At 40.1% G+C, this 25,495-nt stretch overlaps 1 protein-coding gene across 1 annotated transcript in view; it reads right to left on the bottom strand.

The window, feature by feature from the left end:
• The window catches only part of LOC126198968 (semaphorin-2A-like), a 747,394-nt gene that overhangs the window by 83,038 nt on the left and 638,861 nt on the right, over positions 1 to 25,495 (bottom strand). Inside the window, exons 4-5 of the mRNA XM_049935625.1 lie at positions 21,403 to 21,465; positions 7,982 to 8,089 (exon numbers count right to left, since the gene is read on the bottom strand). Coding sequence (XP_049791582.1) covers positions 7,982 to 8,089; positions 21,403 to 21,465 — 171 coding nt within the window. The remainder of the gene's footprint in view (positions 1 to 7,981; positions 8,090 to 21,402; positions 21,466 to 25,495) is intronic.

Below are 25,495 nucleotides of genomic sequence, written 5' to 3'. Positions count from 1 at the left end.
GAAAATTAAAGACACCTTTGGAGAGAAGAGCCGCACCTGTACGAATATCAAGAGCTTAGATGGAAAACCAGTCTTAAGCAAAAAAGAGAAGGCTGGAAGGTGGAAGGAGTATACAGAGGGTATATACGAGGGGGATGTACTTGAGGACAATATTATAGAAATGGGAAAAACGTAGATGAAGATGAGATGGGAGATATGATACGGAGAGAAGAATTTGACAAATCGCTGAAAGACCTAAGACGAAACAAAGCCCCGGAAGACATTGGGAGGGACAAAAAAAATCTTCCCTTTGGTGAGCAAGACGTAGGAGACAGGCGAAATACCCTTAGACTACAAGAAGAATATAATAATTCCGATTATACGGAAAGCAGGTGCTTACAGGTGTGAATATTACAAAACTATCAGTTTAATAAGTCATGCTTACAAAATACTACACTGCTGGCCACCGTAAATGCAACACCAAGAAAGACAAGAGGTAGCACAACAAGATTTATTTTGTACATAACATGTTGACCAAGTAACAAATGATTACGTTTACAGACGTCTGTGACATGTGGTTCCTGCCACAATCAGTAGCCAGAGTAGCCGCCATTGTTGGAGATCACCGCTGCCACACGTCTCGGCATTGAGTCAAAGAGACGTTGGATGTGTTCCTGGGGTACAGCAGCCCAAGCAGCTTCCACACGTTGCCAAAGATCATCTGGTGTGGCAGCTGGGGATGTAATCTGGGTCACTCGTTGAGCAACCATGGACCACATGTTTTCTATCGGCGAAAGATCCGGAGAGCGAGCCGGCCAGGGAAGCAATTCAATCTGGTTATTGACGAAGAACCTTTGGACAATGCGTGCCACGTGTGGTCGCGCATTATCCTGTTGAAATATGGCTGTGGCCGAGCCCTGAAGGTAGGGAAGGACAACTGGCTCCAGCACCTCGGATATGTAGCGCCGGCTATTTAAAGTACCGGCAATGCGTACTAGAGGCGTGCGAGAGTAATATCCAATACCACCCCATACCATAATACCCGGTGCAAGACCAGTGTGGCAGTGCATAATGCAGCTGTCCAGCATCCTCTCTCCACGGTGTCTCCACACTCGAATCCGATCATCGTGGTGCTGCGGACAGAAGCGTACCTCGTCAGTAAAGACAACGTCATTCCATTCTGCCGTCCACATCTTTCTGTCATCACACCATTGGTGACGGAGACGTCTGTGGTTCTGTGTCAATGGTAGACGAAGCAATGGACGTCTTGCGGACAGACCACTCTGCTGTAAACGGCGTCGAATGGTACGCGCAGACACTGGATGACGCGTTACAGACGCAATGTGCTGTGCTATGCTTCGGTATGTCACTGAGCGATCCGTCACTGCCATGCGCACAATTTGCCTATCAGCACGTGCAGTGGTGCACCGAGGTGAATGCGATCGACCACGTCGGTCCGTCGTACCCTCCTGCATCCAACGGTCACATATCCGCATTACAGTTGTTTGGTTTCGTCCAACACGACTAGCGATTTCTCCGTATGATGATCCACAATCTCGGTAAGCCACTATCCTTCCTCTGTCAAACTCGGATACTTGATCAAAAGATGTTCGCTGTTGTCTACGAGGCATAACTGATCGTCTTGTGAAACAACCACAAGGTAAACACACGTGCCGAACGTACACTCGTCGAAATCGCCAAGCCTTAAATGGCGCTATGAGGTGGCGCCACAGGCGCGCGTGATGTGCGTCTGCGCTGAAATTCTAATCAGTTGCATATCTTATCGCTGCAAACCCATGGTGTAAATTTCACTTGATTCGGATGCTTCCTTCAGGGTGTTGCATTTACGGTGGCCAGCAATGTAACACGAATTCTTTAAGGAATACTGGAAAAACTTGTAGAAGCCGACCTTGAAGAAGATTAGTTTGGATTCGGGAGATTTTTAGGTACTCTTGAGGCAATACTGACACTACGACTTCTTTTACAAGACAGGTTGAGGAAAGGAAAACCTATGTTTATGGCATTTGTAGACTTAAATAAAGCTGTTGACAATGTTGAGTGGAATTCTCTCTTTGAAACTGTGAGGGTGGCAGGTATAAAATACACAGTGCGAGAGGCTATTTGCAACTCCTACAGAAATCCCATGGCAATTATGAGAGTATAGGGGTAAGGAACAAGTGGTTGAGAAGGGACTGAGACAGGGTTGTAGCCTATCCCCGATGTTATTTCATCTGTACGTTGAGAAAGTAGTAAAGGAAACAAAAGAAACATGTGGGAACCAATTAAAGCCCTGGGAGAAGAAATAAAAGATTTGAGATTTCTCAATGACATTTTATTTTGCCAGAGACGGCAAAGGATTTGAAAGAGCAATTGAACGGAATGGACAGTGTCTTGTAAGGATGATATAAGATGAACATTAACAACATTAAAACTAGAATAATGGAATGTAGTCGAATTAAATCACGCGATGCCGAATGAATTAGACTAGAAAAAAAAAATGGTTCAAATGGCTCTGAGAACAATGAGACTTAACATCGGAGGTCATCAGTCCCCTAGAACTTAGAACTACTTAAACCTAACTAACCTAAGGACATCACACACATCCATGCCCGACGCATGATTCGAACCTGCGACCGTAGCGGTCGCGCGGTTCCAGACTGAAGCGCCTTTAACCGCGTGGCCACACTGGCCGGCAATTAGACTAGAAAACGAAACACTTAAAGTAGTAGATGAATTTTGCTATTTGGGCAGCAAAATAACTGACGACGACCGAAGTAGAGAGGGTACAAAATGTAGACGGAAACAGTCGAGAAAAGCTATAATGAAGAAGAGAAATTTGTTAACATCAGCCGGCCGCGGTGGCCGTGCGGTTCTCGGCGCTGCAGTCTGGAACCGCGGGACTACTACGGTCGCAGGTTCGAATCCTGCCTCGGGCATGGATGTGTGTGATGTCCTTAGGTTAGTTAGGTTTAAGTAGTTCTAAGTTATAGGGGACTGATGATCTAAGGTGTTAAGTTCCATAGTGCTCAGAGCCATTTGAACCATTTTTTTGTTAACATCAAATATAGATTTAAGTGTCAAGAAGTCTTTTCTGGAAGTATTTGTATGGAGTGTAGCCATTTATGGAAGTGACACATGGCCGACAAACAGCTTACACAAGAAGAGAATAGAAGCTTTTGAAATGTGGTGCTACTGAAGAATGCTGAAGATTAGGTGATCACGTAGTTAATGAAAACAGAGTTGGGGACACAAAAAATGTGTTGCACAGCTTGCCCAAAATAAGGGATCAGTTGTTAGGACACGTTCTGAGGAATCAAAGTATCATCAATTTAGTGTTGGAGGGAAGTGTTGGGTGTAAAAATCCTAGATGGAGATCAGGAGATGAATACAGGAAGCTGATTCTAAAAGATGAAGTTGCAGTAGCTATTGGGAGATGAAGTGGCTAGCACAGGATAGAGTACCAGGGAGAGCTGCATCAAACCAGTCTTCGGAGTGAAGACCACAACAACAACAACAACATATTAACGGCATCGTTGCTACCGATGTGGTCTTTGCATTCCGTGCTGAGGTGGCCTTTTTTTTATGGCTATACTGCTCGCCCAATGATGGTGGCTGTGTTGAGCGACAACGTTCCGCCTGATATGAACTACTTATCATCCGATTTTTGGAAAACTAATAGGTGCATTAGATTTTTGCAGATTTTACAGTCTGATATCTTCACTCGATAAAGAACCGAATTCCTTTCCTTATCTGCCATACTTACTGGGCTGCATACGATTAAGCAAAATAGCACGAAATTCTAGAGTTCGCAAAGGCAATAATGCACAACGGAAACTTACCGTATGGTTGATTTTTAGCTCATACGTTGCAGTGAATGAAATGTAGGTAAGATATAGATATTTTATTCAAAATTGAGAGCAGAAGGCTATCTTATTTAGTTCTCGAGTTATTGGTAGCTCGCGACGCGCCCATTCACGTCCTCGCGTATCGCAAATCCTGTGATCATGACAATAGTCACATCTCAAACAATTAAAGATATCGAAATTAAGTTTTTTTTCTGCAAATTATAGCACGCAATTGGGCACATACGTTGGTTTATAAATACTCAAAACGTTTCTAGTGGTTGAAATATGGAAGTAACTCATCCATAGCAATGAGATGTCGGCAGGTCATGGCGCATTCAGACATCCGTAGCACTGTAGGAAAACCCAAGTGGCGCACATATACAAATCGAACAGCCCCTGGGGAACGGCGTAGCAGGAGGTATATATACATACACAGCCACGAAAGGGTTATTAAGTAAGTGTGGAGAGTCTATGTGCAGCCAATGTTTCTACATGCATGTACGAGGTGACTACGATATACAGAAAGTTACATATGACGTCGAACGCTAAGAGCATTGTGCAACAACACTGGCGCACTGTCAGTGGAGAGTGCATGTTACGGATTTCATGCAGATACAGTTCTGCTTCAGTAGGGAATGGAAGTGAAAGGGCGCAGCTCCTGGAGACGTACGCCAAAGCTGGAGGGACTGTACGATTCTAGTGGACAAAACGATTAACTGTACGCAGATTTCCCGCGAAGTTCTAGCGGTATGAGGACCAATTGCATTATCGCATCCACACGTAGTGAAACGGTGTCAACAATTTGACAAAGGACGCATAGATATGAGTGATGGTGACCGGGAAGAACGATCTCAGAGCCGGCCGGTGTGGCCGAGCGGTTCTCGGCGCTTCAGTCTGGAACTGCGCGATCGCTACGGTCGCAGGTTCGAATCCTGCCTCGGGCATGGATGTGTGTGATGTCCTTAGGTTAGTTAAGTTTAAGTAGGTCTAAGTTCTACGGGACTGATGACCTCAGATGTTAACTCTCAGTGTTCTCAGAGCCATTTGAACCATTTGAACGATCTCAGACGTTTATGGCCAGGCGTTGTAGGGACTGATCCACAGCAATCACATTTTCCCGGCGACAAAGGCGTTCAGACAGAGGTTCCCGAATGGCTCCGTGACCAGCGAGTGGATTTCCAACGTCGAGGAACTGAACGATCGGTAGAAATGGTTCAAATGGCTCTGAGCACTATGGAACTTAACTTCCAAGGTCATCAGTCCCCTAGAAGTTAGAACTACTTAAACCTAACTAACCTAAGGACATCACAGACATCCATGCCCGAGGCAGGATTCGAACCTGCGACCGTAGCGGTCGCGCGGTTCCAGAATGTAGCGCCTTTAACCGCTTGGCCACCACGGCCGGCAAACGATCGGTAGAACCTTCTGATTAGTGTTTACGGACATTTGGTGACTATGTTCAAAAATAGTGTCACATATCTGCGTCACTTTAAAGTCAAGTGTAACATTCAATAAAAGTTACTTGGGCTGCCAACATATGATGTGTAACTTATTTATTGAAGTCCCCGCGTATCATAACTCATACCGACGTTCTGTTTCCACTAGTGGAGAAAACTGCATGCAAAAAAGGGTCACTCACAGCTCTTAGTCTATTTGGCACTAAACATCGTTTCGGTATCATTGTGTTAGATGTCACTAAGTTGCCAGAACATCTTTTAGCGAATTCATGATTGTTGTGTCTCATGGATCTTTTATATTCACGTTCCCTTAATTATGAACGTGGATGTCGGTAATCTGAGTAATCTACAGCAATAATAAGTAATTTCTTACCTTCTTTGTCATCTGTATGCATTTAAGACGAAAAGTATATATTAGCATCGTAGCACACACTTCTTGTGAATCTTATTGCATGCGATTGTCGTATTAAGGCTGTATATGGAATTGCATCATTTTATGTTAATTATTTGCAAAACTAAGATTTGTGTGTGTCGCTTATTAACTACTGAAGTGATCGCGCATGCTTACGTTACTACGTAATGTTTTACCTGTTGTCATGCTATAGTGTTAAAAAGTCTACCGAAAATTGGTGCAATGAGAACTCTACAAAGGTGAAATGATTTATTCTAACACAATAAAATCGTCTTACTCATTAAGATGTGTATTTGCATATAGGGATACGCTTTCGAATCTCGGTTAATCATTCTCTTTCAACCTATCTTGTATCTTCAGCTTCCTCTTCCAGTCTTATACGTTATTACACAAGTTTGTAGGAATCGTGTTTCACATATACCCTCATTTCTACAATTTCACAAAATCGCTTAAAAACGATGGGTTAGTTTTCGTGAGGCACACCTGGATACTACACGCGCAATCTGTAAGTGCGGTAACCCTGTGATAGTTGTCCAACTTGATGTAACTTTGGTGATTTTATTACCAAGAACATTCCTTACTAAAGAGGTCAATTCCCCATCCGTCATAATGAGATTAAGTGAGACCGTTACCAGTCAAGCGATAGAAAAAAAGAACCCAGAGATCAAAAGAATGACCTGCGCGGTATTAACAGGTAGCATCCGCTACCATAAAACAGAGACTTACGATGTGACATTTTTTCCAACAGAGTGCTACCAATTTGTCGCATCACGACCGTATAAATTATTAATAATCAGGAAATTAAATGAGACAACACTGAACTTTTCATTACCAAGTTAACTTGATATCTGAATAAACCGCAGAATTCGTAGTTTTGGTCGCTTTTGAATTAATTGGAACAGACAACTGTCTTCGCCCTTACACCCAACATCGAATTAATAAGCGTAATATAAAACGTAACTACTTCTGAATTTGTGAAATCTGAACATGCAGGAATTAAATAGACACTGTAAACAAGACACAAATTAATTGTAACAAAAGAAGCGAGGAAGACGACAAGTAATAGTAAACTAAATTCATTAATGTGATATTTGATTCGTAAATGATGAGTAAAAGTTTCAGATCTTGCCGCTAGTGGCGTTGGTAGAAGATGTGATGACAGACGTTGTATGAACAAATTCTTATTAAGAGTACCTAAATGTCACAGAATGCAGTAAAAAGTAAGGTTCATAATTTCCCAATTACATTTAATAACCGTTTCTGTACAATATTAGAGACCGCCGCTTTGAATCACAACGTTCAAACTAAACCGTGTATATTGTTGTTTTTTAAAGTACAAAAATTTCGTGAAAGTTAAAAGATAAAAATATTACGATCTAGATGAAACATAGACTTTGATGAGAAGGTACTGAGAGGAACGTAAAGTACCACGCTGAAACCCCGTCAAACAGCCGTTTTCCTAATTCACATATTACGGTCAGAGGAACAGATGAAGATAAGTATCAAGGAAAATTAGTGGATCAATTGCTTTTCGAACCCAACATTTCTAGTGAAAATCCAGTCATGTCATACAACTTACACACTGGCTTTACGAGCACTCACATTTGTAATTCCTGTCAAGAGGAAAAATGAGCTTGGTTAACTACGAAGAAACTATCCGTGTTTGTCGTAATAGCTGATTATTCCTACAACATCATTACTATGTCGTTGTTTTCACAGTGCCACGCATCCTACACCAGGGCACTGGCTGAAACAAGCCAGAACGATAATAGACCTAAAACTTCTGTGACAAGTTCAGACGAAAAAAATAAAAACTAATCTAACATTCAATCAATAAGAAACAGTCCCGCGCTCTCCGCAAAGTAAGTACAGAAACAAACCCCACTGAAAGGTTCTGTAAAAAGAAAACGTGTAAGATGTTATTATTGGACAGACACATCTGATATTTTATCAACCGCTCGGTGTGCAAACTTGGTAAGTGATTGCTTCAGCGAGAGAGATAAATTTGGAAACGTACTTCATTTGATGAAACTGGAACTCATTCGATAAAAACGTTATTCGATTTCCTATTTACTGTCACCGAAGAGACAAGCAAGGCTTTTACTGTCGTGGGTATTGCAGGCTCTATAGGATACGTAACGGTGCTGTAAAAGAATTGTTCCTCTGCAACAGTTCGCCGTCGTCTTCAAGGGTGCAATAAAAGAGCCACCGACAATGCCGACAGCCAAGCTATAACCTCCCGTTACGGAAAGGCAGGAGGCGCATCTGAGGAGAGAGGCTGTACTTACGTAAATGACCCAGTCCTTAGGGTTGTGGGCGTTTGTGCCGCATATGTACAGCCGGTTGCCGTCGGTGATGGGCTGGATGACGCGGATGTGGTTCCGGCAGTCGAAGTGCTGCAACAAAAGAAACAAAACCTTTAGGTGTATTGTTTTTATGAATGTAATACAGCCGATTTGTAGTGTGAACAAGAGGCTTTCTGCAGTGCAGCGTACACACACACAAAAAAAACACACACACACAGAGAGAGAGAGAGAGAGAGATCAACTTGAACGCTGTGATCATCCATACAGAGCAGTGTGGTCAATGTGATAGAGGTACTGGACCGCAAGCGGGAGGACTGTGATCCAATTAGATACTCTGCACTTTCCCTTCGCCGTAGCGTAGGGACAGTTCCTTGCGTAGTGACCGATGCCTATCCTCGGCGATCTCTAATCGAACTAGCTTTTTAAATCTAATAACATCCATTATATACAGCCTCCTAAGAAGCTGTATAGTTCTCTGGTTAAGTATTAAGTTGCTGCAGTTCGCTGTGACGCATATTAAACCCTCGGTAGATTAATGTAGCCGAAAAACTCTTATAGATTAAAAAGACATAGTTAGTGACTGACTTTGTTTTTTGAGTCATCAGTGTCCTGACGGGTTCAATGCTGCTCGCCATGAATTCTTCTCTTGTGTCGCCTCTTCATTTCAGAATATCCCTTGCAACCAACGTCCTCAGTTGAATGTATTCCAACATCGTCCCCTACAGATTTTATCCTCTATAGTTACCTCTGATACCGAGGGAGTTATAGCCTGATAATTTTACAGATTTCCTATCATCCTTTACTTTAGTCTTGTCAGTGATCTCCTTATGTCCCTCCCTTTGCTGATTTTGCGAAGAACCTCTTCATTTCTTGTGTTAGCAGCCCACGTAATTAAAAGCATTCTTCTGTAGCACCACTTTCCAAAAGCTTCGATTCTCTTCCCTTTTAGTTTTCCCGCAAACCACGGTTCACTACTGTACAATGTTGTGGTCCAGACTTACATTCCCAGAAACTGCTTCCCAAAATTGAGGCCGATGGTTGATAGTAGCAGACCTCTCTTGTCCAGGAATACTATCTTCGTCTTTACTACTCTGCTTTTTAAGTCTGCCTCGCATCTTCCGTCGTGTGTTATTTTGCTTAAAACGTAGAAAATTTCCTTCATTTCTTAGCGTCGTCGAAATCAGTTCCGATGGTACTCCTCGTTACTTTCGCCTTTCTTCGGTTTACTGTAATATTCTGTACTCTGTTCATTCTGTTCAGTATATCCTCCATTTCTTCCTCGCTTCCACTGAAGATAGCAACGTTAACAGCGAATCCTATCGTTGATATTCTTTCGCTCTGCACTTTAATCCCACTTCTGAACGTATCTCTTATACTCATAATTGTTTATTCACAGTGCAGACTGAAAAGTAGGGGAGAAGGTCTGCATTCTTGTCTTACATCATATTTAATCCGAACTCTTTGTTCGTGATCTTACCTGATTCTTAAACATACTGTACATTCGTTTTGTAAATGGAAACTTCCTTTTTCTCGCCACAATATATTAAACATCTTAAGTGCATGATGACCATGCAAACAAAATCGATATTTCATATTACCCGTCCTTCCTATATCTTAAACCAACTTTTCTGATAATTTCGAAAAACGTGCTTCATTTTACATTGTCGAACGCTTTTTCTATGGCGACAAATCCTAAGAACGTGTAATTAATTTTTCTTGTCTCGCTTCCATTGCGTTATATGAGAGATAAAAAATGGAAGTTTGGAATTCGACGTACCGTCGATGACGAAGACATTCGACGTGAAGCAAAAGCTCAGACCGGGTAAGGATTGGGAAGGAAATCGGCTGCGTCCATTCAAAGGCAACACCTCGCGATTTGAGAAAATAAATGAAAACCAAACATCTCTATGGCCGGATGGAAATTTGAACCGCCGTCTTCCCGAATGCGATCCTAGTGCCTTAACCTCTTCGCCAATTTTCTGTGTACTTGTCTGTTAAGGTTGATTTCCAGACGAGTTGGGGATAAGGACACTATAATAAATTACTCAGCACGCTCCACAAACACGATATCACGATTCTGGCTGTGTATTGTAGCCATCTGTAAGGATGGAAAGCAGCTGCAAGTGTTTAGCATCAATTTACATACATAACGATAAAGTCCATTATTATTGGAAAAATGCGATTCTTCACGGAATAATGTAGGTAGAGAGGTAAAAATTGGCACACGTACTTGAAATGACACAGTTCATTATTTAAACCGAAAAAAATTGCACAAAATGACCAACAGACGGCGCTTCATTTGATACAAAATTCAGTTTTAGTGAAGATGATGTTCTTTATAACAAACGCTCAAAGTTTCGGCCGTCATTCATCAACAATACCAGTACTTGAGGGGCAATGTTATGAACAGCGCTGTACAGCATAACAGAAGGTACAGTGAGAAACTAGTGTCTTGTGGCATCCCCACCGAGGTCGGCCGATCGCGGTAGACTCGCGAATTCAGGTAACCCAAGGGCCGTTTCTACCCTTAGGGAAGATTAGGCAGCCGCCTAGGGTGGCAAATTTTTTGGGTCGGCAAACGGCAGCGAACACTAATTTCAAATAAAAAAGCGAAAAAATTGAGCAAATGAGGAGAAAAAATGGAAAAGTTAAAAAAATGTATTGTTTCTAAAACCATACGCAACATACTTAATAAGCCTTTTACTTACTTTGAGAAAAGTAAACACATTACCACTACCTACCTCAAAACTAAAGCAGCCACTACTCAGTAAAAAACGGAAGTCGCTAAGACGGGGCGGCAAACAAAGCATCAGATATTTATTTAATCGCAATAAAATGGATGCTGAAGAAGATGTGACTTACCCCTCACTCTAAAAATATTTAAATTAAATCAGAAACGAAATAACATCACGATTATCCAGATGACATCGTTTGATGCTTCGGTATGTTTTTCCTATCTTTATAGCATAATTTCTAAATTCAAGGAAAAATTTATTCGCACCACAAAATAGTTCAACACCTTTATTTGGATGTACTATTAAATTCAGTTGACGTCTAGCTTAAGGTGTTCAGCACATTCTCAATGTTTCGGTTACTTTTGGGGTATTTCAAAAATTGAGGAGAAAAAATAAGAGAGGAGTTAAAGAGAAAGCATGAAAATTGAGGACTATCCCCAGAAAATAAGGACGTCTCGTTACTTTAGTTCAATGGTTAAAACTGTAATAGGAGATTTGCATTGTTGAGCCGTTGAATATTGGTGTTGGTGGTGATAGTGGTGGAGGGTGGGAGGATATTAGGGAGACCGATGGTAGTGAAGAAACGGAATATAATTTTTCAGTTCTCGCCTAGGGCGGCAAAACACCTAGCAACAGCCCTGGGTAGCCCCACAATTAACAATCACGGATTGAGGTCTGGGGATCTGGGGGGCCAAGTACGACAGACGTGGCGGCCCAGCACGCGATCCTCACCGAACGATGTGCGCACCGAGCGGAGTGACACATTGGCTAGCACACTGGACTCGCATTCGGGAGGACGACGGTTCAAACCTGCGTCCGGCCATCCTGATTTAAGTTTTCCGTGATTTCTCTAAATCACTTCAGGGCAATGCCGGGATGGTTCCCTAATCCGATGAGACCGATGACCTCGCTGTTTGGTCCCTTCCACCAAATCAACCAACCATCCAGCCAACCAACGATGTACGCAAGAGATCTATCACAAGTGCAGATGTATGGGGTGGAGTGTCATCCTGCACTAAAGTATAACTTACAGCAGGTGTTTATCAGCCAGGCTGAGGGTGATGCGATTCTGTAAAATATCGGCGAACCTCGCACTCGTAACGCTGTCAGTTTGAAAAGCAGTACCTTGCATTTCCTCGAACAACAATGGTCTTATCATTGATGTAGTAAATCCACACAACACTGTGATTTTCTCGTCAAGCAATGCGGTTTCCACAACAGTTCTAGGATTTTCGGTAGTCGCAATTTTGCAGTTATGGGTGTTGACAACCCCTCCGAGTGTGATATGGGGCCTCGTCAGTCAAATGGCTCGGAGCACTATGGGACTCAACATCTGAGGTCATCAGTCCCCTAGAACTTAGAACTACTTAAACCTAACTAACCTAAGGACATCACAAACATCCATGCCCGAAGCAGGGTTCGAACCTGTGACCGTAGCGGTCGCGCGGTTCCAGACTGAAGCGCCTAGAACCGCTCGGCCACAAAGGCCGGCGGGCCTTGTCAGTCCGCAACACGTTAGACAACCAATCTTCATCTTTCCCCATTGCTTGAAGAGCCCACACTGCAAATGCTCTCTGCGCCACAAAATCTCGAACAGTATCGGATGTTATGCTCTCCAAACCGTAGTGCGTGGAATGCTAGTGCGAAGGGCAACTTCATGTGCACTGGATTCACTATTCCGAGATCATACCGCTGACGTCTCCATTTCTTCCTGAACTAACCGAGCGGGAGTGGCACATGTGTCTGAACTCCCACCACGGGGCCGATATTCTAAACAATCACTGGTTTCGAACATTTTCTTTTCGAACATTTTTTTCACAGTGACACTTGTCACAGGACTTCTACCCGTTCGTATACATTTCTTATGGCGATGGGATCGTAAAACTGTAGTAGTGGGTTTTCTGTTCTGACGGTAAAGCACCACTAAAAGTTCCTTTTCTGGTAAAGTCAACATGCAGCGATTACTGGTGCAACTGACTCCTGTTACTGCAGCTCATTTTATACACATTCCCATGCGGCTTCACTGACGTGTTGCTGTCCAGCCCCACTTGCTGGCCAATTTTTGCACTTGTTTTTGGTGTAAATAAAACCGCATGTTACTTCAGGCATGTGTGTGCATTTTTACCTTAATAGTGCATTCTTCCGTGAATTAATGCACTTTCGGATGGTACCGGATTTTTAGGTCACCCTGTAGATTTATTCCACTGATATCACGGTGCCGTATCATCACCACAAGCCCCACTAAGACACGGAAGATTGTCCCCCATCGTACCTTTATCATGACCCTCAAAGGCACCCTTTGTAACAGAATACATCCTGATACGATCTTTGGAACGGGAGGAAGCATATTACATAAATAATATATGACTCATGTATACCGTTCCATAGCCTCTCTGTAATAAATAACAAGAAAAATCAAAAAAGTCTACTTTAAATTCATCTTCTGCTTGTATCACAGAAAAAATTTCTCTCAGCCCAATAAAAGACATCGACTTAATATCTGGTTGTCTACGTTAATTCATTAGTCCTGACTCATTTCATTATGATTACTATCTACAATATAGTGTAGCATAGTATCAGCAACGTCTATCGAGTCGTGACAATAATAGCGGAGAAAATATTTGTGAGTTTATGAAATTTCCAACAAACTCGGCATGAAAACCGACGGAACGTATCCAAGGCTGCCGTCGTGAAAAACTAGTTCCCATCGCACTTTGCTGTCAGTTGTGCTACAGGTACGTTTCTTCTCCTGTGCACACTTCTTACGACAGTGCACAGACTTTTGTAGTCTTAACACTATCCGATCACTATGAAAACTTCAGTAAACATAGTCATCAAACATCCATTAGTCTTAAAGCTGTCAGAATGAACCTTTCGACGCAATCCGTCTCTGCTATGGAACGTCCTATACCCAAACCACCTGTTACATATATATTTCGCATCCCATTAAACGCAGCTTAGAGAACGGATGGACGAAAGGACTACATTGGTGGCCCTTCCGAGTAGAGGAAACATTAAAATAGGAAGTTCACGGAGCATTTGAACATTTGCGATCACACAAGGCAGAAATGATTGGTAACGTACATTATCAATTCCTGAAATCATTGTAAGAAACGGCAAACAAACGATTATTCAAGTCCGAACATGGAATCTATGAAACTGGAGACGTACCATGGGCCTACATCATCCAATCCAAACGTCAGCATTGGCAAATAAATGAGAGAACTTTCATACAATCATTTCGACAGCCCATACGACAAAAATAATATACAGAAGAATGGAAAAGAAAAATTAGGACCTGTTGGATGCTGATAGGTTTGGATTTACGAAAGATGGGTCGATCTGATTGGGCAGTTCTGACGTTGCGCTTGATATTGGTACGATCTGAGAAAAAAAATCACGAAAATTCTGCAAATTTGATACACGAGGCAAAATGTTCGGTAACATTAAGTTGTGAAAAATGTTTGGAATCTTAAAACCAGTATTTATATGGCATAGGAAAATGTTGGACCAAGAACGCAGAGGGAACTATAAGAATTTAAGGGCAAAAGAAAAATTTCGCTACTACTATTTCACACTGGAACGACAATGATTCTCTGTCGCATCAACCGGTGCCACACGGAACGCTGGCTGCTCTATACACTTGTGTACTACGATACACTGGGAGGAAAATTACAAGTCATGTGATGTGCCTAAAATAAATTGTTTTATCTACGTGACGCAATGCTACAACCGCTTCTACATTGAGCTTTTCCGAAAACATTTTACTTTGATAACAAAATAAATAAATAAATAAATAAATAAAAATAAAAATCACTGTTCTGCGTCTCGTGCGTACCCTCAGGTATCTACATCTACATCTACGTGATTACTCTGCTATTCACAATAAAGTGCCTGGCAGCGGGATCAATGAATCACCTTCAAGCTGTCTCTCTAGCATTCCACTCTCGAGTGGCGCTTGGAAAAAACGAGCACTTAAATATTTCTGTGCGAGACCTGATTTCTCTTATTTTATCGTAATGATCATTCTCCCTATGTAGGTTGGTGCCAACAGAATGTTTTGACTTACTTGAGGTTATGTACAATAACAACTTCGACGAAAGCAGCAAAATTGGTTAATATTACCGATTGTAACTATGGTGCTAAGCCTCACTAAAGAGGACTTTATTTCCTATACCCAACTATAAAAAAACAACAGCATATAGTAAAAGTATGTTATGTGGAAACACACAATCACACAGATAACACAGCCAACAGACAAGTAAATTGAGCAAATACCATATTAAGAAGGGAGGAGGAAGCGAAGAGGGTGTTTTGACAATTTTAATGTAATATAGCACTTAAACTGCATATTTATTCGTAATACACAAGGAGAACTTCTCTTATCTTCAGACACATGACGTAGTCAAAGAAGATGAGAGAGTTGAATTGTCTCCAAAGAAGATGATGAAAAGAGAGGACATTGGTATTTCAAAAGGAGACTCTTTGGTGAAATTATTTGCCATTTATCGACTGCAAACACACAAACATGCACGTGCACGCACGCACGAACACACACACACACACACACACACACACACACACACAGCTTAGTTTGCATGTTTGTTGTAATACACAAGTAAAATTACAGACCCCTACAAGAAAATCGAGAAAAACAGAATGCTATTATTTCTAGAGATGCAAGATTTTGCACACTTTGCAAGCTGTATGGATCCTCAAATTAAATTTTTCTGCAAATAATTTCTCTTTATTACTTATGAAAGTGCACATAGCTCACTTATTGGCACTAGATAAATAAATTACAGTTAAGTAGATGACCGTACTTTGATCTTTGGACGACACATTAAACTCATCTCAACACATTAAAATTCGCTGCAGCACGCACATGAACTCTACTGAAGAACTAACCTGCATTTTAAAATGCACTCAGAATTACCACTGTTCCTCTCACAGCTAAAACTCGTCCCTAAAAAGGAAAGTTCGACGTTCCTACCACATTTTGCAAGCATAAAAGGGCGTACTTATTAAATATTTCTCCACCCTAATTGTCTGTATAACTTTTAAAATACACACAGTCAGATTATTCAAATCATTTAATTCATATAAAGCACTTTTGTGGATCTAAGTTACAGGCTAAATACACCAAGAATAGCAAAATCAACAATGTCAACATCACAAAGAGCACAACACAACACATCTGGAATGCATTTGGCACAGCAATATGATCAGAATGCATACCATTATCATAGTACGAAATGTCATCTTTTGCTGTTACACAGTGGAAAAATTTAATGCCTCTGCAACGCATATTACAATGGCTGTTGCTTCATTAAACTAAGCATTGCAGAGGGAGGAAGCACATTATAGTTTATTAAAATCAGTATATATATGCAGTGGGTGTCAGATGCTGAGTATGTCAGTGACTGGGGAAGGGGGGGGGGGTGGATGTTACATACAGGTGAGACGGCAGCTATTGAATGTGTCAGCTACTCTGAAGGGCGTCGACACACCGAATGTAAATTCTTTGGTAAGATGATTTACTGGGTACACACACACACACACACACCACTTGGTACTTGCTCATCGAGGTATGCAAGTATAATTAGAAGATCTCTACAAAAGTTCGAGGGAAACCACACAGTATTATTTCTTCAAATGCGCAAGATTTTGCACAGTCTGCACGTACAATATGACTATAAATTAACATCACCACATCCAACTTGTCAATGTTACTTACTCAAATACACAGTTCACTTATTGGCGCTAATTACGTGATATTTGTACACAATAAATGGTAAATAATTTCACCAAATAGTTTACTTATGATATATGGACTTTGTCTTGTTGAACGATTTTCTTTGGAAGAGTGTCAACCCTGTCATCGCTTTGGTTGTAAGTCGAAACATAACAGGCAGTTTCAATGCTACATCACAACAAAATCATCAAAACACCCTCTTTGTTCCTCCCTTCCTTCTTAATATGATATTTGCTCTGTTTGTTTGTCTTTTTGCCAGCCATGTGGTGTGGTGTTTCCACACTATGTACTTCTGCTAGAAGCTGGTGTTATTTAATAGCTGACTACAGGAAATACAGTCCATAAATATTTTGTGATCTCAGCAACATAGTTCCAGTTGGTAAATATTGCAACTTTTGTCGAAAGTTATTATTGTACATAAACTTTAGTAAGTCTGAGTAATTTGTAATGGGAGCAATAATTATATTTTTCTAGTGTATACTGTGATATGATCTTTGCCCTCCTAAAATGGTGATTGAGAACGATTTAGATGTGGTAGTATTAAATTTGAAGGTGAATTGTGATTTACACCAAGAGTGGACTTCCTTAATTGCAGTCTTCCAGTGACTGAGCCCATCTATTTGTTTGTGTGCTTGCCTGCTTAGTGTAGCATTTTAGCTAACATGCATTTTTTGCAGTTACAAGCCTGGTCAGGCTAGTTATAAGATATTGATCTGTTAAGTGTAGCTTCTAATATCAGATATTAGTTTATCACGTTATTTGTAGCTATTTAGGCATAGAAATAGCACTAGACTATTCCTTTTAGAGTTGACAATCACATTTTAGGCATTAATTTGACGAATGTCGGTATATGTGGAAAATAACATTGCGTTACTTGGTGTAAACATTGCACTTTTTTATGATGCAACGTATTTATGCATGCAGTTTACGCTTGGAAAGAACATTGTTACAGTTGACAGGCATCATAGGTATGGAAAATAATTAATGCGAAGCTTTGTTGTGTCATAAACGATACATGGTACTCAGACTGAAGATTGACTGTTTTACCGGTGCAACCATCTGTTGACAAAGGCAAGGAACAAGAGCTGAAACTAGTACATGATTGTACTTCGCGTTTCTGAAAATTTTCAGAATAGTATTTAAAGTAAAACTCACATTTGACAAGTACATTCAGTAATTCATTAATTACACTGTATTAGCAAACTTTGTTTTTTACCGTTTATGGAGAATGTGTTTTATACTCACTGTAATATTCCTTAACGAATGATATATGGCTTCCAATGAAATTTACAGATGTGACTGGTGAGCCAGTCCATAAAAGGCTTTTTGAAGTCAGTTGCGAAAATGTAATTTACAACATTTTTGTCATATTTCACAATTTTGATGCTTTTTTAAGAGTGTGAAGTATTTCTCGATAAATAATTCTGGTATAATTCAGGTTATTCGGATACTTTTAGCAGAGCCCAAATGGCTCTTTCATTTTAACGATGGCTAAACTACTCGGTTGCGACTAGAGGACAGGACAGAGAGTAGTGTAAGGGATTACTTGACAAATAATTTTGGTCGTTTAGACGTGTCTCAGCACAGCCCACATGACGCTACACTGTAATTGGGTTTCTCATTTGAATAGTGGCTAAAATACTAGAATCTGATGCGTTGTGAGGAGAGGGAGGTGTTACATTATGCATTGCATGGGTGTGTGTGTGTGTGTGTGTGTGTGTGTGTGCGTGCGTTGTGTGCGATGGTTGTTTAGTGTGTGATTAAGTAGTATCTTTGCCATTTTACATGAAATGTCATTTTTATGCATCATTTTAATACTACACTGTTGGCTGGACAAGGGGATGGAAGATCGAAAGAGGGTGTGGTTTTGTTTTTAAACTTTCATATTAGCATAATTCCACCATCTTAGACTGTGATTGGTGGTTTCATATCATTGCTACATTATCATTGGCTAGAGAGGGAGGGCTGGAGATGGTTTGGGGTGAGGTGATGAGAGGGGGAGGAAGTGGCATGGCTGCATGACATCGTGCACTGAAGGTCATTGCCCTTTCACCTCTGTGTAGACAACTCACTGTAACACATGCAGTTTTCAAGTGTAAGTGAATGCCATCTTGGATTGTGATGTCACTGGTATCGCATATTGCAGTACCTCATTTAAGTGCAAAGTGCGCCATAATTCCAATAATTAACTATAAAACCGCAGGAGTGTGTTAGCCCCAAATGTTCACTTGAGATGTGAGAAGTATTTATTAAGCGCAAATCGGGGCAAAAAAGTGAACAAATTCGAAATTTTTTAAATTGATTAATTTATAAGATTGCTACTTTAAGAATTAGATCTCAAAGCGTCAAAATTTAAAGTTGCCTATAAATGTGTTTTAAAAACTTTCTTCTCCCATATGTGTCTGTCACACCCACTTTTTTAGTGCTATCATCCACAACTATTCTACACAGACATTTTTTTGTGTTAATTTTTCAGTCACACAACCTAACGAGCTACAGGTGTATCTAGAAGGCTGTGTAAGAAATGAAGGGCAAGGAATTGGAAGATGGGTAGCCACTGGAAGGTGATAACAGATTGTCAGACAAGGAAATTCACACATTACAAATATAATATGAAAATTCCATCAGGAACAATGAAGATAGTGTTAAGAGAATACAACAAGCAGCATGAGCAACATTCTTCCAAAAACTTTCCACAGATGAAAATGCCATCACTTCCTCTGTGACATATACTGGTGTAAAAATTTTCAGGCAAAAGCCAGTGGAAAGCCATAGACCCATAAGCATGGTTTGCCCCTTGCTGTTTTAAATGTTACAAAGCCGGGTTTTAGATAGCTAACCGACCCTGGACTGCTGAAAAAATGTGTACATGGAAAACGTAAAATATGAATGAGAGCTTCAATGCCCTTATATGGATGAGTTGTCTACAAACATGTCCAAAAAGCTGCATGTGATTCATGATACATGTTTAATAGTGATGTAGGTAGGCTTAAGTGTCCACAGAGATCAGGTTTCCAGCCAGGTGCATTCACACTGAAGATACTCACAAGATTCGATGAAGTGCGACCTGGAAAAGCCCAGGCACCAGGGGAGAGAATACTCCAGGAAGCAAAGAAGATGATGAAGATAATGGATATGGACATCACCAATGACTAGTGGTATGACAATGTTGTTAAAAACTGAAATAAAAACTTTAAATGAGAATTGTCATAGTGTGATATTTTTGGGAGATAATGTATCTTTTCTCAGTAACTATAAAAGCTAACATCCCGAAATTTGGAAAAAATTCTTAAAAATCACTCACTAAATAATCCTATGCAGCTCTTTTTTCTTATCTTGTGTCCGAGAAAAGTTTTCCTTCACTGAATGAGGAAAATAGAGCAATATAGGTTAACATAAAACTGAAAAATTAATTTCAAAATGAGTATGAGCTGAAACAAAAATCTTTTGCACACGTTTACCAGCGTTTTATGCAGATGTAAGATGTAAAGTTCCAACTTTAATGTCGGCTTACTTGATGAGAAAAGATATGTTACATGTACACTGCTAAATAAAAATTCAAGTCCTTATAAAATGAATGTCCATGAACATTATCAAACAGAAACTGTAGAGCATATCATAAGTCCTATGTCCTACACAATATTTTCAAGTTTTAACGTTTTAACTGCTGTATTGTAGGTGATATCAATGTTTATATGTCATGATGCATTTTTTCCTACGTCTGCCCTTCAGCATGGATGTCTAAAAGAGTCCTGCCTTTCCTTCCCCATGATACTAGAGAATCTGAAATGCATCCAAACAGTACTTCTTTTTTACTGTCCAGTGTTTGTGCTATGGCCTCCAATACTGAAAGACGGTTCAGAATTGCTATCAACCTAGTAAATCGTTCATGCGTATTTCTACGTCATATCAGGAAAACTTTCACAGACTTCTCTTCCATTTTCAGGCTTCAAGGCGCTATGACGTTCGTCACATTGCATACAAGCTTGCTGCCACCCTCCAAAGAGAGTCTGGGCTGAGATCAGAGAACTTCATATTTTTATCATTCGTTTCCTGGGAGTCCCGTGCCAACTTGCATTAGCCCTTGTCTGACGACTCATGCTAATAGTGCACTTTGAATATGTGTCACTTTCTGCTACTGTATGAAATATTAGTTTCATATTTCAGAGTCATATTCTGACCATCTCACAGTTTAACTGATACTTTGTGCATTTTGAATGAAAAGTTCACTCATTTATTTCTCTTATGTGCGAAAATAAGAGTTTTACAGATAAAGTTTTCTGATTTTATTCATCTTTCAATCATCCAAACGGTGTCAAAGTTGCTCGTAATTAACTTCGGTATTTTATGTTAGCTTTCAGTGTTTTTGTTTTTTAAGAGTCACATTGCAATACGTCTCCATGTTGGTTTTGAATTTGAATATGCGATTAATATTCTGATATCGACTTCCATTAATAAACGGTATTTTTTCCATGAGTAGACGACTTTCATTAAACAGATATAATCAGGAATACACTAAGGCGTTGTTTCAGTGTGATGGAGTTTCCTTTGTGCGCAGTGGCAAATTTATTACTAAGATGTTGAGTAACAGGCAAAGGTGTTTATTGTGGTGACGAGTGGGTAGCGCTCGCAGGCCTTTATTTCGGAGCTCAATCTGTTACTACAGTTAATCAGTTCCACAGTATGGTAAACACTAGCCACCTCTCTTAGTGCGACAGTTTACAGCCAAACATGCGACCGCAATCCGATTAACATCTGTGTTACATGACTTGACAAATTATTTTTATTTTGCACTAACATCACTGGCATCTTCTGCACGCACATATCTTTTGCATACACTTACTTAGTTCCATTTTACAACAAAAAATTAGATATGTGTTCTACGTAAAAAAATGAAGTTTTTCAGTACTTACTTCCGATTTTCCTTTGGAAACACAGCTGGCTACATGGCTCGGCTCGAGACTCAGGTAGTCTCTCTGAAAAAGACAAATATCACATGTGAACTTACAGTGAATAATATGGACCACTTCTTATTTTGCGTCGGTATCATACTAACTACAAAAACGATGAGTTATACACAAACGTACACAATGGCGTTTTTGTTCCATTCTTACAGAGTTGCAGTGTATCCCAACGAACAGAAGATTTCTATCGCAACCTTCAGTACATTCACTTCGCAAATGAGTAGCATATCACCCCCAGTTATCGAGATTCCAGGGGCAAATATCTAATGTTACTTCATAACACGTCAAACTGTCATGCTGGTGTGACTTGCTGCGAGCTGAATCTGTCACTAAGTCTTTATATGTTAGAAACATCTCATGAAAATACTCTCATTTGGATGCAGCAGTAACAGTCACTGGATACAGTATCAGATGGGGTCAACAGCTCAACGTTTTTAAGATGAATGGCCCCTATCAGAACTTAATAGTTGAAGCTAAGACTATTACTTCTCGTGAAGATAGAAGGGTGTTTTTGTCAAAACTTCAAGTAACGTTTAAGTAAGCTCCCGTAAGCATCTGCATACACATTTCATAGGAGTTGAATGGAGCTGAAAGGATGGAAACATGAGATGTGAAACTAAAAACGCGCCAGACTTCACAAAAAATTTATCGTAAAGTTTCCAATGTAAAAGTTACTTCAGATTTGTAGGAATTTCAAGAATAAATTTATTTTGGAATCAGTTTTGGAATAAACAAAAATGTTGTCTCTACCCAGCATAATTTCTCTAACGTTTTTCTTACATCAAATATATCTGATCATATAACCACTGTTATACCACAAATTTTTTATATTGCTGTGTAATTTTACATTCTCACAGTTTCTCATCTGATACTGCAGAGCATTCATGTATAAGAAAGTATTCTCATCACATGAAACAGATCATTTTAATTTTAGTTTACAATGAAATCGTTAAAAACAAAGTTCATACAACCAGCACAACCAACAGCAAATCCGTCTGTAATGACTTAATTGTTGACGGGACTGTATACACTATTCTTCCTTTCTTTGGATATATAAAACCTGAGGCCACATAACTAAATTCAAAGTAAAAATGGAGCAAGTTTTCTGACTCAAACGAATTTTTCTGAAAAATATTTGCGATGTTTTATATCTTTATGAAGCAGCGTTCAAAAATTACGGATAACTCGTTTCAGAAACACCTATAACCTATCGTAACCTAAGAACGTCATGAAAGACTAAATTTAAGTATAACACTCTTGTACGACCTTCCAATAAACAAGAGAATTGTTCATAAAAATGAACAGGAAGACTAAACATGAGTTATTCCAGTACGTTAAGTCTCACTCCTTTGACCGTCAGCTGACTTGGAATGATTTTGTGTAAACTGAAACGAAGAAATTAACTTTTGGTTCATAGGACCACTTACTATTTGACCACTTACTATTTGACCACTTACTATTTGATCCTCGCACCAGTCATTGTCTTTGAAATTTCATTTTCATCCCACGCTAGTCGGTATAGCCATTGAATGCGATTTCTGACACGGTTTTTACATTCAGGTTACTTCCTTCTTGCCAGTTTTCGTTCATTATGACCCCATTTTAAGTTTGATTCCTACCATTTTTCCATGCCATAATAATCTTACTAGAGGCCACTTTAATATGAATCAAATAAAAATGTCGAGAAATACCTTTCAGCTGTTGCACTAATAAGTTCTGCGACGCTACACGAGAATGAGACAAACACAGTAAATTCCTCAACTGGAGCCATTCGTAACCATTAACCGTTAGCGCTTCATAGTGTCAAGTGTTGCACTTTTGTAGGCATATAAGCCGTATATAATGCAACTATGGAAATAATTCGCGAAAAAAAAAAATGTCAGCTGCAATGTAACAGCTACATGCTTCAATGTGCCTTAACTCCCAACTTCTGACTCAGTAGTCGGGTGGCACAAGCTTAAATATACCCTGTGTCACCCTTTGGTTTCAGTTATGTCTGCAACAATCGTATTCTACACATATTACCCATAGTTTGTTGAACGAACTATCAGTGCAGCAGAAGCACAATATGTGCAGCGAAAACGTATGGATGAGGATTCAGGGCGACATGTTATAACCGGCTAGATTCAGGGCGAAATGTTATAGCCGGCTACTGCGCACCTTCTAGACCTGGCCATATGCTACTGTTGCCAACAGGTCAGACACCTTCTACTAGTTTAATCGCAGCTGATAGGTGATTATCAAAACAACTTGGAGCGGCAAGAAATGATACGTCGTCAATTTTAAGAAACTAGTGTGACAAGCAGCTTTTTTTGCTAAAGGTGAATGACTACTTCAAAGAACTGTCTCAACTACATAGACGACAACTTTGTCAGATCTGTCTCACGTTCAAGTGACTTATATTGTTCCATTAACTTATGTTAAATGGTTGCCTCCCCTCTCAGTACTGAAAATTATGAGAATACTCGTATAGGAGAATCATTATATTTCACTGCTGTAGAACGAAGAACAAATTGTTAGTTGCAACACATTCAAATGAGGGAATGTTAGTCAGTGCGAGTAGCGCAACAAAATATGTGAACAGAATTGTTACAGTTAACTAAACGTATCTCCAGAACAACTATGTTGCAACGACGTTAGATGTTCCTATTTAAATTCGGTGGTACATCTATAGTAGTACAAAAATATCTCGATCTTTTAAGTCGATTATAGTAGGATTCCTATCCAGGTAAGGGACAATGGAATAAGAGAATGATACATCTAAAAAAGGAAGGTGTGCCTATCGTCCTTAATTCCGAAACTCTTTTCTTGGGAATAATGTTCTATCGGCCGATACATCCAAACACGCACCAGGTTTGTCATACGCCAGAAACACTTCCCTACTTTGCCACTACTTCCCTAGAATGTTTGTCTTCATTTGGAAATAATACCCTGGGACACATCAGTTACTGCACCGGCCGGTGTGGCCGAGCGGTTCTAGGCGCTTTAGTCTGGAACCGCGCGACCGCTATTGTCGCAGGTTCCAATCCTGCCTCGGGCATGGATGTGTGTGATGTCCTTAGGTTGGTTACGCTTAAGTAGTTGTAAGTTCTAGGGGACTCATGACCTCAGATGTTAAGTCCCGTAGTGCTCAGAGACATTTAAACCATTTGAACATCAGATACTGCACAATTTTGTTGGCTTGCCTTTTTTTCCCAAGTAACCTCATAGGGCTTTATATTATCGTAAGCAAAATATCAACGGAACTAACGATCCGTGTACATCGGACGTCCATATGCCTGTTCTATTTTCTCTACTATGTAACTACGCTAGGGATGTGTAAAGAAAGATTACAAATGGGGGGATCAACTTCGCATTAATTGTTTTTGAAACTGTTGTAAGAATAATATACCATCATGTTGTAGTCTGCAGTACTGGGGAAAGGAGTACATGGCTTTAACAGCGACCGGCGAAACCAATGCGATAATGGACAATGGACCTGCAGCCAAGGAGCTCCCAGACACAATTCAGCTACTGAAGAATAGCAATAAAACTCTGTACCAGGTAGTCACTGGTTGGTATAACAAACGGACTGAAGCATTGATCTAGTTTTGGTACAACATTTTTGCTGCACTATTTATTGATCCACACTCGTGGTGATACAAGTTGAGCGACGAGCATATTTAGCCATTTTCCACTATCAAGGATTCCTGTGAAGATCGTGAAATTGGTATCATGTTGATCCTAACATCCAATTTAGTCTGTGGCACATTATCCTTACGTTATGGATGACGTTGTTCATATTGCATCCTGGAACGTAAATATTCGTTGTTTTTTTGTTGTATTATGATCGCCCTATTTATATATACTTTTTATATGCGTGATCTTGTAAATTTACACGTGAAAGCATTTTTGACAACTTCGGCTCCAGCGATGCTATATGTTTATATTCGAATTTTGTTTCACGGGAAGTATTACAGAGACAGCATTTTGTGGTTTTTACCCACATCATAGACGTTCTATTGTTTTGTGTTTATCGCGATAGATTACCCTTTTTCTTTCG

The sequence above is a fragment of the Schistocerca nitens genome, chromosome 8 (assembly GCF_023898315.1).
Source record: "Schistocerca nitens isolate TAMUIC-IGC-003100 chromosome 8, iqSchNite1.1, whole genome shotgun sequence".
Lineage (NCBI taxonomy): Eukaryota > Metazoa > Arthropoda > Insecta > Orthoptera > Acrididae > Schistocerca > Schistocerca nitens.
Note: the sequence above shows the minus strand (reverse complement) of the source record. Positions and strands in the feature narration are given on the sequence as shown.